Genomic DNA, 14098 nt, shown 5'->3' with positions numbered 1-14098 from the left:
AGAATGAATCAGAGGTCCAGTATAGAATGCATCATCCATTGGTTCTGGATTTAACATATAAAATCCTTACAAGAAGAACGGAAATGTTCTAAAGATCTTTTTTTGTTTATTTTTAGTTAAAAAATGTCTCTTTGGTTATTAGATAGCACTAATCAACCATTTAGAAACATTTTTTTAAGTCCAAATATTTAACAAAATTGTCATTTTGATTTGGGAATCCATTTTGGTTTCTCCACAATGAAATAGGTAGGCTTTGTCAATTACCTTACTAATTCCAGTAAGGTTCTAGAGTATGCTGGTTTAAGAAAAAAGTTTAGAAAATGTGGGAATGAGGGGATAGAAAAGAACACATCACACAATCCAGATCTATTAATAGGATGCATATACAATTACTTATGTAATTAGTCACTAAGGGTGAGAGCTGTTAGTATCCATGATGGAAAAAGTGCAAAAATAATACCATAAAAAATTGATGAGAGATTCAAGATGTTGCCATGATGATAACATGAAGACCTGATGTTGATATAATCCATATAAATTCTGTTATTTTCAAATTTATATAATGTAAAAATACAGATTTTAAAATTCCGACCTTGTTACTTGACTTAGATTAGTGCCAATAAAGCATTTTTTCAAATATGCTTTAAGGTGAAAAATTTTAAGTAATTTTCCCTAAGGGACCTCACCTACTCTTAGGCTCTTACCTTCATAAAAACTTGTCCTCACACTTAAGAAAACTCATAAAGTCTTCTCAAATATTCCAGAGACATAGAATCTTTCTGAGATTTTAATGCCAATGTAATATATTAATCCATTGGTTCTTTCATAAATGTGTATTTTGGCTTCACACAGTCTGCATGATGCCTTGCCTTGATCAGTGATTTAAAAAAAACACATTTCAGTGTTTCAAAGAGGTAATAAGGTGAAGCCCATCACCCAGACTTTTTTGTTTGATTTTTAGGTTGTTTTCTTTTTGGCTTTCTCTCAGCTTGAATCTCTTTCATGTTGCTATTCTGTAAGATGGGGTGGCATATGAAATTTGCTCAGTCAGGATGTTAGTCTCATTCCGAAGCTCAAAAGTGCTTCCAAAATCATCATCCTGCTATAATGAAAGGTATCACCATGAGACTTTAAGATGTATCTGACCTTCTAGCAGAGGTCATTCAATTAGTCCCAAAGGCTATTTGAATAATAACAATGAACAAATAAAAATAATGAGAAGAAAGAGGAAACAAAAATTAAAAGGTTCACCTTAACTTTCCCAGCATTTTCATCATCTTCCTTTTTTTCTTCAAATTCAAAGGCAACAGTCATGCGTTGTTGTCTCTGTTCTTCCCACAGTGTAGGGTTAAAGCTGTCACTGTCTGACTGGAAATCTACAGTTAGATTCCAAAGTGTTATTGCTTTTTTTAAAAAACATAAATTGTTATTTAACAGAGCTTAGTACGCTATGCAAAAAATGGTGATAGGTACTAAAAACAAATACAAAAAGAAAAGGAAAAATAAAGAAACAGAAAGAAAGAAAGAAGTAAAGAGGGAAAGAAAGAAAGAAAAAGAAAGAAGGAAAGAAAGAAAAAGAGGGAAAATATTCCCCTCATATTTGTTACATAGTCTTTTAACATCTTAACTCACATTCAGCTTTCTTAAGTATACATTAATTATATATTGGGGTAGAGAAGTTTTCCAGTGTTGAGAATGAGCTCTCTATAACCTAATTATGATAATAGAGCTGAATTAGGTATTTTAAACCATTATCTCTATTAATCTTCAAAACAGCACCATGGTAGAAGTAATATAATCCTCAATTTAATAATGAGAAAACTATAGCTGAGTTTTAAGAAACTTGTTCAAAGCCATGCAGCTTCTCCATGGACAATGCAGGATTCTATACCATGACTGTGTGATTATAGAGTCCATAACTGTAACCACTAAATGCTATTAGGATGTTATAAAAGGTACTACATAACTTTGGTTTTGCAATAAACTGTCCAAGATTGCAAACTTTCTTGTCGTTGTTCTTTTGTGTGTCTGGTAGGGGGCAATGTAGTGGTGCTTGGTTTTATGGTAAAAAAGCATTTGGAAAATAGTCTTTAACATTCAGGTCTCAATTAATCTAAATGTGTCTCAAATTAACAAGGAAAGGAAATGGCTTATCAATCTTTAATTTATATGTTGGTTAATGGTAATACCTTCTTTGCAACAATCCTGTGAAGATCACATGAAAATGCAATAAAAGCACTTCCCAAAGGATAACCTTTATTATATAAAACTTTGTGTGTTGCAAGGATTTCTGCAAATTCACTCATTACACTTCTGCTTGAAAAACCAAAGGGTGACTTGCTTAAATTTCAAGAAAACTTTTCTGTTACCAACTCTGCTTTCCTCAAAGGAAAACAAAGTGAAACAAACTAGGTTAATTCCTTAACATCACATCTTACCTAACTAGATCTACCTCATTCCATGGAACAATTTAGGGATTTAATCTGTCAGACTAGATCTCAGAAATGGCCAGAAAATATGAGACACTTTTCATTTTCCCCTATAGCCTTTCAAAATGAAATATTTTGTTAATCTATTAAATTAACAAATATTTATTATTTGTTATATTAAATAATATATTAAAATGAAAATGTAAGTAAAGTTGCACGAATAAAACAATCCTTATTTAAGACTCTTGTTATACCCTATGTAAACACAGTGGCATTTCTTTCATAAATTCAAAAGATCAATTTTACTGAAGCCTGAAGAATACATATGAAACAATCTTTCCTTTTTCTACTTCTGTAAGTCAAAATTTGAATGAAAATATCCTAAAATATTTCAAAATGATTCATTTCCCTTTTTAAGTAAAAAAACCTAAAGACATTTATTATAATTATCCTGAAAATAATAACTACATAAGCAAATAGTTTCTTTTAAAAGTTGGTCTCTTTTAAATGGGTTGGGTGGATTTAATCCATGGGTGGATTAAAGTGGGTTTACTCTTTCAAGAATTACTATTACTGTTAGACTGTGGTAAATGTGCATGACAGCCTGTGCTGGCTTGAGCTAAGGGGCCTGTGCTGAATTTCAAATGGTAAAGGATAAAGCTCCTTTAAAAATTTTATGAGTAATGTGATCATAGAAGAGAAAATTTTATTATTGAAAAAGGTTTAAGTTTTTCAAAAATTATTCCTATCATAATTGCTGACATTGTTTAGGAAAACTCAACTTGAAAAATTAGTCGTTTGCAAGTCATCTCTTTAGGTTGACTCTTAACATGAAATAATTTGGGGCCTGAGATCAGGACTAAATGTTTAAATTGTATTCATAAAATTCGTGAATGCAGGAAATAAACCAACTTATCTTCCTTAAGATCTGACTCTTCTTAGCTCATTTCAACTGGCTAGGTATCACCTTCGGTTAACTAGTCCTGGGTTTTGCAATCCACCAAGAAAAGATGTCGCTCCTAAAAGTCAACATTATTTTCATGACAGATATAAAGAGGAAGAGTTATGTTTTTGAAATCTTACTTAGAATATTACAGTATGGAAGATAATTAGAGTTGCTTAGCATTAACCCCCAAATGATTTATGTGTGTCATGTAATTATGTGTCTTGCCCATGTGCCAGTATTGGCCAGAGATTAGAATAAAATTAATCCCTTTTATTCATAATCATACAAGCATAGGAGAAATTTCTACTGACTGTTTACCTTCATCACCACGAGGTTGCTGTGGAAACATGTAGTTAGTCAATACTCTTTGCTTTGTTTCTGGATGGGCTTCAGTTTGTAAAGGGATAAGGGCTTTGGACTGGAAGCAAAGGACATAAATTAGATTAATAAGATTGGAAGTATAAAGAATATTTCTTTTATATAGCATAAAGGTCAATAGTCTGGACGCACTGTGCTGAATGAACAGTTAAAGAAAAGTAAGGAAAAAGGTAATGAAATAAGAAAGTATAACATAAAATAAGACTATTGTAGAGGAATATTTTGAAATTCTAAGGTTTTCATAATGAGATTTTCTTTTTCTTTAGTACATTCTTCTACAAGACCTATTCATCTTCATTGAGTAATGTCAGTTTTGATCTTGAAGAGACCAAAATATGTCAAACTGTTTCAACTAAGTAAACTTTTGGTATAGTCCTATATTTTCATGAACTGTTGCCCTAAAAAATAAATGGAATTTGCTATCAAATTTATACTATACAAGATCATCTATGAATTTAATTAGGTTAAAACATAAGCATTCATTTTAAAGAGATTTTTGTAACCAAAGACAGGGTCCACATACACATAAGCAACAATCCTTGTATTTGATATATCACAATATATTTACCTATGGATGGTAACATTTAATTCTCTATTATTAATTTTATTTCAGAAATACTATTTATGAAGGTATTTTTTAGAACTTTTACATTATATACTATTTTTATAAAACATATTGGAAATAATATTATTTAATGTTTTAAAATACACTTATTTCATGACATTTATTAATAAGAGTGAAGCACAAAGGGTATTTGGGATACCAACTTGTCTCATGAAACTAAGTCAGAAACACATTAAATCGCTGTTCTAAATAAAAGCTAAATGGTGCAGCCACTGTTCTGTTCATTCTCCCACAAGAATAATAAATCATGACATTAGGGGATGTTTTTTTACAATGCAAGACTGTAGAAAATACTGTTCCATTAGCATAGTTCACGTTGATTCCAGAAATGATTTATTTATAATGATATATTGATGCTTTGAAAAATCTACAGTCCATTGGTAAGACTTGAATTTGAAGGACAATCTAATTTTTTTTAGTAGATGGAAGAAAGTGCTGTAATGACTGTAGGAATACAAACATTATTCTCACACTTATATTTCACATTTTGTAGAAGTTTATTTTAATTTTTTACAAAAGTAGCTCAATACCTATGTCTGAACAGTTCATTTACCAGTAATGCTGTTTTTATGCTCAGAAAATAATCATAACAAACTAAATCCAAGATGATTTGTTTTCACTTGGTAATTCATATTTTGGGATAGGATGTTTTAAAATTTTAGGATTACAAGAAAAAAGTAAAAAGAAGAAAAATAAACTATGTCAAAATCATCTATCACCAGTTTTTCTGGTGGCAAATCAGATGTCTTCAACTATTTCTTTTTATTTTCCAGTTAATAAAATTATTCATTAACACTCAATTACTAATTCAATTATAATCTATTTTCATAAGTATAAGAGTTAATATCAAAACAATTTCACAGAAGATACTGGTAATAGCAACAAAAGACATCACAAATTTTTTGAATAAAGTTTTAGAATTAAGTTGATTATAATTAAAAGCGCACACACACACACACACACACACACACACACACACACAAAAGGAGCATGGAGGATAATAATTCCCTCTTGTGGGAATTGTGGTAATGATTTCTTATTCTTTACCTTCAGAGGTATAATTAAAGTACATCCTCTGAGGACATGTATGTACCACCTAGAAAAATGATCATTTTGTGTATTAGATCTCTGAAAATGAAGTAGAAGCTAGATTGAAGCATTTAAAAGGGGTGAGAACTATAGTACTATTTGTCCACAGCAATGAAATACTTATTTAAATTATTACCTTTACAAAAATCTCTCCTCCAGGGGATAAAGAATCTATATTTTGCAGTGATTGTCAAAGGTACCTATTGGGAATAAGTTAGCAATTCAAAGTTTCAACTGTAGTTCATTTGAATAAACAAAATAAATCAGGTAATAAAAATTTTTACCTGATTGTCAGAAAGCCACAAAGCTGCAAGCTCCTTAAGTTTGGTAAATGAGAATGGTAAATTCTTCAATCTGCAAAAATAAGAAAAGTCTAATAGCATGGGTGAAGATGGATAAATGTCATTTTTATGAAGAATTTTTTAAAATACTGTAACTTATTTGTTTCATTCTTCTCTCTACTTCTTTTTCCATTGAGTAGCCTGAGCAAGCTTTTAAAAGTGAAAATCTTGAGTTTACAACTCTTCAAATGCTAGGATAAAACTGAAAATTGTTAACATGCCTTGTCAGACCTTATAAGATCTGGTCCTCCAAAACCTCTCCAGAGCTTCTTTGTTACTCTTTTCCTGACAGTCCCATTAGTTCCACTGGCCTTCTATCAGCCTACTCTGAGGATTAGCCAAGCTCTTTTCTTCTGTCTGGAATATTCTTTCTCCCATACTTCACTTAACTACAATTCCACATATTCTTTAGCTCTCAGCTTAAATGTCAGTTCCTCAAAGAAGCTTTTCTTGACTCCTCATTTAAATTTCTTTCCCCAGTTTAGTCTCAAAGCACTTTCATGGAACATATCACAGTTTGTAATTTTTTGTTTAATTTTGTGATTATTTTTTTACTGTCTGTTATCCCCATAAAATTGTAGGCTCTATGAGGGCAAGAGGCCATTTCCACCTTACCTCGAAAGGAATTTACAGCTCCTGAAAGCGTGTCCTTTTGTTCTTTCCCCTTCATATATTGTGTAATAGATATTCAAAGAGGGAATCTTTAAAATTAGCATTTTGAGATAAGCGAAGTTGGCATCAGCCTTGGTATTCAATCAAAATTATCTATTTAGCTTTGGCTTCAGCCTGTGGAGGGCCAAATCACCAACTGCCTGCTTCAACATACTGTATGATATCCCTGAAATTGTGTATGATCAATATATTGTCATTACATGGGTTACCACCATAGCTAGTCAACAGAGTGAATAATACAAACAAGGCACACCAATGAATTTATTGTTATTTTCTGCATGTTCACTTTCAAATACAAACATTTTAGATATGACTTGGAATGAAAATTTCCTTGAAATTCTTTAATATGTTGGAATTCTATCAGTCAAATGATGAATAAATATATTTTGAGAACAGAAGTGGAAAATGTTAGAATAATTAATAAGGATTGTGGAAGCAGTTAATTGTATATGCAAAAGCAATTAAGCACTATCAAATAATTTAATAAATATGAAAAGATATTGACAAGCCAAGAAACATATCAACAGACTGTGTATTAGCTAGGTAAGTTTAGGAAGGATATAATAACCTTTCTGAGCTAACAGAAACTTGTAAAACATAAATAAGTATATAAAGAATAACAGGGATTAAATTATATCACAATTAATTTTAATATAATCATTTTTTATACTAGCATTTATAACATTAAACCAAACTGTCCATTAAAGTTTTCTAATTTTTTAGTTATTTAATTTAAGTCAGAAATTATGAAGTAATGTGTTATGAGGAGAAGTTTTTACATCATGTGGAGATGAATTAAAAGTAGAATATCAATTCTGCCACATAAAAATTACATGAGGGGAAAACTGTCCAGAATCATATACAATATCCATGATAAATCATCAGTCAAATCATAAATGTAGAGTGTGGAAAGAAACTGTCAGAAAAGGATGTTACCCTCATTTTTCCTTATTCTTCCAGTGACCACCATTGAAAGTGAGCATTTATTTAGTATCATAACTGTGTGGTGTATTGATCACAGGAGCAATCTTACAGTTGACAGTGTAAAAGAATCATTGTTCCTGAACTCTAATGACAAACTTCTAAAATTTATTACATTTTAAATATAAAATTGGAATAATCATGACTTTTGGATAACATTTAATATTTAATCTTTTATGCAAGCAGTTTATTCTCTGACAGTGATGTTCAACTTTAGCCTCAGCTTTGACTGAATGTTGATTTTAATCTCAGGTTAAGATTCATTGATTAATTCATCAATTTAAAAATATTAATTTGGCTCTATACTATGTTCCAATCACTGTATTAGAAGACAAACTAGCTTATATTTCTGGCCAGATGAAGTATTTTAAACTCCTACTATTATGAGATTCTCAATGTCTTATTAAAATCTTTTACATTGGCATTTAGCAATGTGTTGTCCTATGGTACATACTCACATGTGCTATATTTGTTGGATAAATAACTCCATTAGGAGTCCTAACTATGGGTCATTTAAAAATATTTTATAAGCATATTTTCCATATCATCATGTAAAGTATTAACGTATAAAATTTGAGCAGACCAAGTATTTAGGAGAGACCTCCAGCTCACCATGAAAACCCTCCCTCCAGGTTGACAATAATGGAGCTTGGTTCCACTGGGGACTGTAATTGAATCCACTGGAATCCATCTTCCTATGGTATCTCTACGACCATGTTTCTAATCTTATTCACAAGAATATAATTAGAAAATTCTGAAAAACGTCTTACTGAAAGTTGGGCACAACATTTAATGCATTTCCTTCATTATCTTGTAGATTAAGAGTCAAAACAAGAAATGGGGTTGATTTGACATGAATTACTCTTGATGCACCAAGCTATGAAGCTTCCATGTCACCTTGATTAAAAAAAAAAAAATTCCAAAGCCTTTAAAATAAGATTTTATTTCTTACATGGAATATTTTAAGCTACTAAGTGAATGGTTTTTGAAATTCACATTAGTAGTCTTTTCTTAGACAAACCAACAAACAAATGACAACTCCCACACTTAGTGAAACCTTAGAATCTGAACATTCTCTGTGATTCCATAAAAGCTAATCTTTGTTAGTTTTGTTGCAGTCTCATATTATCATTTATCTGACTGAAACAATGAAAACAAAGAGTTCAAGTAGTCTATTCTAATCCACAATCACTTTATCTTCTTAGAAGTTAATTTTAGTCAGTATTGATTTTATCCTTTCCTATTTGAGGACGACTGTGGTAGAAATAAAGATGAACAGCATTTTCACCCATTCACCCATATAACAACTTTGTCACAAGAAGAGGACCTATCCTTTCTTTGTTCATCCTTTTCAGAACATGATTAAATAACCATTTGGTTGTCTTTACTATAATGTGCAAACCTCATGACTTTTGAGTACTAGCTTCTTGACAATATTCTCACCAGTGTTCTGGTGGTGTGGACAGTATATACATAGCTCAGTTAATTTACTGGAGACATAAATATATACATGAAAACATATATGTATGCATACATACATAACTGTGGACATATTTTTATTAATAAATTTTGTAGACTTTCACTACAATTATTTTTCCATGTTTTCATAATATTATGCTTTCTGCATATGGGAGGGTTTTGGTACATAAATTTGGGTGTATAAATTTTACATAATTTTAATATACAATATATGTTTCTATATAATCAAACAATAAAAGTTTGAAATATCAGTTTAAAAACAATTTAGCTTCTGCCATTTTCTAAATGGATATTTGCATACTTATATAAATATTTGCATTCCATATACTTTATAAGACACAGAAAAATTTTTCAAAATTATTGATAAGAAACAATAATTTGCTTTTAGAAAATAACTAATATGTGATTGTGAAATATTGCAGAAATACCTGTTGTCACTCAAATTTAAGACTCTTAGCTTCTGCATCTGTCCAATCTCTTCAGGAAGAAATTCCAGTTTATTGGAGCGTAGAGACATAACTGTTACATTCTTACAGCTTCCAATCTATGGGTAACAAAAGAAAAAAAAAGTAAAGAATCACAGTGTAAACTATTTTTATACTAACATTTATAATTTATAAAGTAATTTAATTTACAAATTTCTTTATCACTTTAAAGACTATCAACATGTGTATTGTTTTATTTTTTATAATCTCACTCTCTAAAATATGTCTATAATACATATATTCCTTTAGATATTAAGACTGTGTATCTCATATTTTTTTACATATTATGAAGGAAAAATTTTCTTTTTAATTTTATGATTAGAATACTTGTTAGCTTCATTGTTTTCATAAATCATTGTTTTTGTCTATCCGAGTAAGTACTAATAAGCTATGTTTATAATAGATCATATATACTCAAAAATGAAATATTGTTGATATTTCCTTTGAAAAGTTAGTTTTATTTAATGTTACAATGGTATTTTTATTTTTATTCATAACTTTTGTCTCTAAATAATGATATATGAATTATTGTTCCTGTATTATGAAAGCATTTAATAGAAAATGTTAAATTGAAAATATACTTCACAGTTTTATCTTGACATGAATACATGGAAGTCCCATTTAGAGATGAATGCTAATGGACCATTTTGGTGGATCCTGAAGTTAAAACAATTATGCAACATGATACTTTAAACAACTTATTTATATTAAAAGCTTTCACTTAGAACTGGAAGTATAGTTATCTCAAAATTTATTTATTGCTTTTAAAAGCAAAATATATAAGTTGGATTAGTTAAAATTGTATTCCTTAGCATGAACTAATTTATAATATTTGATTACTATTTTTGGCAAGCAGTGTTTAAATCAAATGTATTTCCTGAGTCAAATATAAGAACTTATAACTTGCCATTTAAAAAAGAATGATTAACAAATAAATAATTCCTGTATACATTCACAGCTCAACTCGTAAGCTACACTGCTACTGAACCTGTTAAGATTTAATCCCCAAACAGATTCATTAAAAGAAATTAATAGAAACAAGTTTATTCCTCACTTCTCTGGGTAATTCTGGAAGGAAATTCTCATCGACTGCTAACGTTCGAAGACTGTGAAGGTAGCCAATAGTAGAAGGTAGTGACTCCAGTTCATTACAGCTACAGTCAAATTCTTCTAATAAAGATAAACTGAAAATTAAATACATTAGTTAGACATTTTAAAAGGTCATGTGGCACAAAAGTTTTGGAAAAGCCATATATTCAAATTCACCAACCAAATTATTTAGCTAGTGACTGCATAATATTATATAAGTTAATTTATCAGTTCAACCAAATGTTCAATACCATTTAATAAGTGGTTCAATTTGCTGAAATAAATGTAGTTCATTTTTCTCCTTTCTTAATTCACCTGTCATTTAAATGAGCCATTGAGAATGACAAAAGGTTTTGTTTGTTTTTATACAACTTAGATGTCACATATAGTCAGAGGCTCATAATGTATATCCTTGGAATGAGTGCATATAACTGGCATGGGCAGGTAGAAGGGTATAGAAGGCAGGTCCAAGAAACGGAAGATAAGGGGGGCAAAATATTAACAACAAAAACACTGATTAAATGCTAGGTATTTTACTAAGCATTTTAGAGATAAAAATAACTACTCTTTTCTTTAAAATAACTCTAGCAGATATCTATTATTTTAAACCCATCTTACACATAAGGAAATTGAGGCATAAAGAGGCTAAGTAACTTGTCCAAGGCAACACAAAGTAGGAAAACTAGTACCTAAATGCAGACAATATGGCTCCACTCTATTTTCTTGCCTCTCAGCCTGTGCATCAGTAGCAGAGGCTACGGACAGGGCTCATTTCAGCCTGCAGATGTGTTTTGGTTGGTTTACATAGTATTTTAAAAAGTGGTAAACTCTACATAATGACCCAGACTTTTGGTGCCTTTTGAAAAAGAAGAAGATCTGCAAATACTGGGCCTTTATTCTTGCATGACAAAAATGGAAACAGAGTAATGGCTGCTGTCTTCAAATGAGCACAGCTCTCCAGTTTGCCACAATCTCCACCACTCCAAACTTAGCCTGCTTTACCCCAAATCTACAGAAAGGAATTGTATGCATACACTTTCAAGCTATCACAAGGGAACAAGCCATTTCATTGTCTGGCTTTAGATAGCTGGGAAAGAAAGAGTGCCTGGCACAGAGTAAGCGCTAGCTATATTTAAGCTGTCATTGATGTTAATTATTACACTGCTATTACCATTCATATCATTGTTTTACTGTAATAGGAAGGAACCCTCAAGGCTGATGATCTCACCATTGTAAAGGGAAGAATGAATTAGAATTAGCTGGAGTAATCTTGTAGAATCAACTTCCCTTTTTTATATCTTGGAACTAGCTGGCTTGAATGCAATTTATTCCCATAATTTAGTTAACAAGTGAACACAGAAATTAAGCATTTGGGTTTTAAGTTAGTCAGAATGGATTTGTGTCCCAGTCTTGTCACTTATTAGACATATTATCTTGGGTATCAAAAAATAAAACAACGGGCTTCCCTGGTGGCGCAGTGGTTGGGAGTCCTCCTGCCGATGCAGGGGACATGGGTTCGTGCCCCAGTCCGGAAAGATCCCACATGCCGCGGAGCAGCTGGGCGCATGAGCCATGGCCGCTGAGCCTGCGCGTCCGGAGACTGTGCTCCGCAACGGGAGAGGCCCGCGTACCGCAAAAAATAAATAAAAAAATAAAAAAAATAAAATAAAACAAGGATCAGAGCTCAAAAATCAAAGCTGATTTTATTTATTGCCAGGAAAGTGAACACTCCCTGTTCACACTCAGAAGAAATTCACTTAGCACTGCACTGCGGGGGAAAAGTCAGTGCCAAAAGGGGGTGGTGACAGGAGGTCATGATGATCATGCTCATTAAAGATGAAAAATTTGCATTATGGAGAGATTGGAATAAGTTCACAAGTCTGTGTACAAGTAGGTAAATCAAGTCCCGTCATTCATGGGTCAGGGGAGAATCTAATTCAGTCAAGTTCAGTCTGACCCTGATCAGGGTAACTCATGATTTATGGTCCTTAACAGCTTCAAGTGGTTAAAACCCAGAAGTGGTGAGACACAGTATTCAGCTGTGAATAATAGCTCTTAGGCAAATGCTTTTCCTTTTGTATAGACAAGTCATATTACTTTTCCACAGGCCTTAGTTTCTTTGTATTTGCAGTGACGATACTAGTAATTCCTGCCTCATGCAGTTTCTCTGAGTAGTTCATGAAATACTTTAAGTAAAGAACTTAGCACAATACCTGCCATAAAATACACACTCAGGAAATATTTTCTCTTTTTATTAGTGAACCCTGAGAAATTAATTTCTAAATCCTTTGAGGCCCGCACATTCAGGGGTGGTCATGTCAATGGGTACCAGACATACATGGCTGTGTGACTCTGTATGTATGCATTGGTGGTGGCAGAAATCAATGTATGTGGAAAACCCAGTAACAGATTATTTGTTTCTTAAAAAAAGTCTAGCACATTGTCATACACATATAATACACTAAGAAAATTTGGTAGAATTGAATGAAAGAGGTTTCTATCTATGGTTTGTGGTCATGTACTCAGCAAGTGGTCATGAAAGTACGAGTGAGTTTTAAAAATAAAAACTAGTGAGACAGTGGCATGTACACATATACACTACCAAATGTAAAACTGATAGCTAGTGGGAAGCAGCTGCATAGCACAGGGAGATCAGCTCCGTGTTTTGTGACCACCTAGAGGGGTGGGATAGGGAGGGTGGGAGGGAGGGAGACACAAGAGGGAAGAGATATGGGGACATATGTATATGTATAACTGATTCACTTTGTTTTAAAGCAGAAACTAACACATAATTGTAAAGCAATTATACTCCAACAAAGATGTTACAAAAGTAAAACTTCAGATATATGCTCAGAGGTAGAAGTCAAAGAATTAAATAATTAAATAATACAATTAAGGTTTCTTATTTTTCTTTCTTTTATGAAAACATTTTTGAAGTTAGTCTTGAATCATAGTAAGGCACTCCTTACTTTGCACAGATTTCAGTTATCATGGTTTCCTTAAATAACATTAGTCCCCCAACAACATGGCTCAAATTTCAATTACCTCAGTATATTAACTGTGAGTAACTGCATAAAGTACAAACTTTGCTGCTAACTCTTCAGTCCACAAATCGCTGTGTAAATAACAGATGTACATCATGATCAGTGACTAGTCATATTACTTTTTTGAGTCTGTCAGTGATCAGTCTCTGCACATCCACTATTCAGTTCACACACGGACAGTAAGTCTTGTAGTTATGTTGCCTTCTTGTCAATCGGCTATAGAGAGATACTATAGGCACCATAATTTAACATTTAAAACATTACTCCTGTTGGATAATGCTCTTCGTCATCTTATTTCTCTTGGAGATTTGGATGAAAATGTGAAAATTTGCTTTTTATCACCAAGAACAACTTCATTAATCCAACCAGTGGACCAAGGAATTATTTCGACTTTGAAGCCCTGTTATCTTACACAGACTTTTGAAGAGGCTATTGATGCTACAACTGGAGATCATACAGTTTCTTTAGCTGAGTTTTGGAAGAAATATGACATAAAGCATTCAATTGAAAATAATCAAACATCATGGCAGGAAATAACAG

General features: G+C 32.0%; 1 protein-coding gene across 2 annotated transcripts in view; it reads right to left on the bottom strand.

Moving 5' to 3' along the window:
• The window catches only part of LRRC7 (leucine rich repeat containing 7), a 391693-nt gene that overhangs the window by 102189 nt on the left and 275406 nt on the right, over window positions 1–14098 (bottom strand). For both annotated transcript variants that reach the window (XM_065892761.1, XM_065892769.1), the window contains exons 11-15: window positions 10480–10609; window positions 9369–9484; window positions 5752–5821; window positions 3694–3793; window positions 1252–1376 (exon numbers count right to left, since the gene is read on the bottom strand). In XM_065892761.1, the coding sequence (XP_065748833.1) occupies window positions 1252–1376; window positions 3694–3793; window positions 5752–5821; window positions 9369–9484; window positions 10480–10609 (541 nt within the window). The remainder of the gene's footprint in view (window positions 1–1251; window positions 1377–3693; window positions 3794–5751; window positions 5822–9368; window positions 9485–10479; window positions 10610–14098) is intronic.

This window comes from Phocoena phocoena, chromosome 1 (genome assembly GCF_963924675.1).
Source record: "Phocoena phocoena chromosome 1, mPhoPho1.1, whole genome shotgun sequence".
Taxonomy (NCBI): Eukaryota; Metazoa; Chordata; class Mammalia; order Artiodactyla; family Phocoenidae; genus Phocoena; species Phocoena phocoena.
The sequence above is the reverse complement of the archived record's forward strand: the minus strand, read 5'-3'. Positions and strand labels throughout refer to the sequence as shown.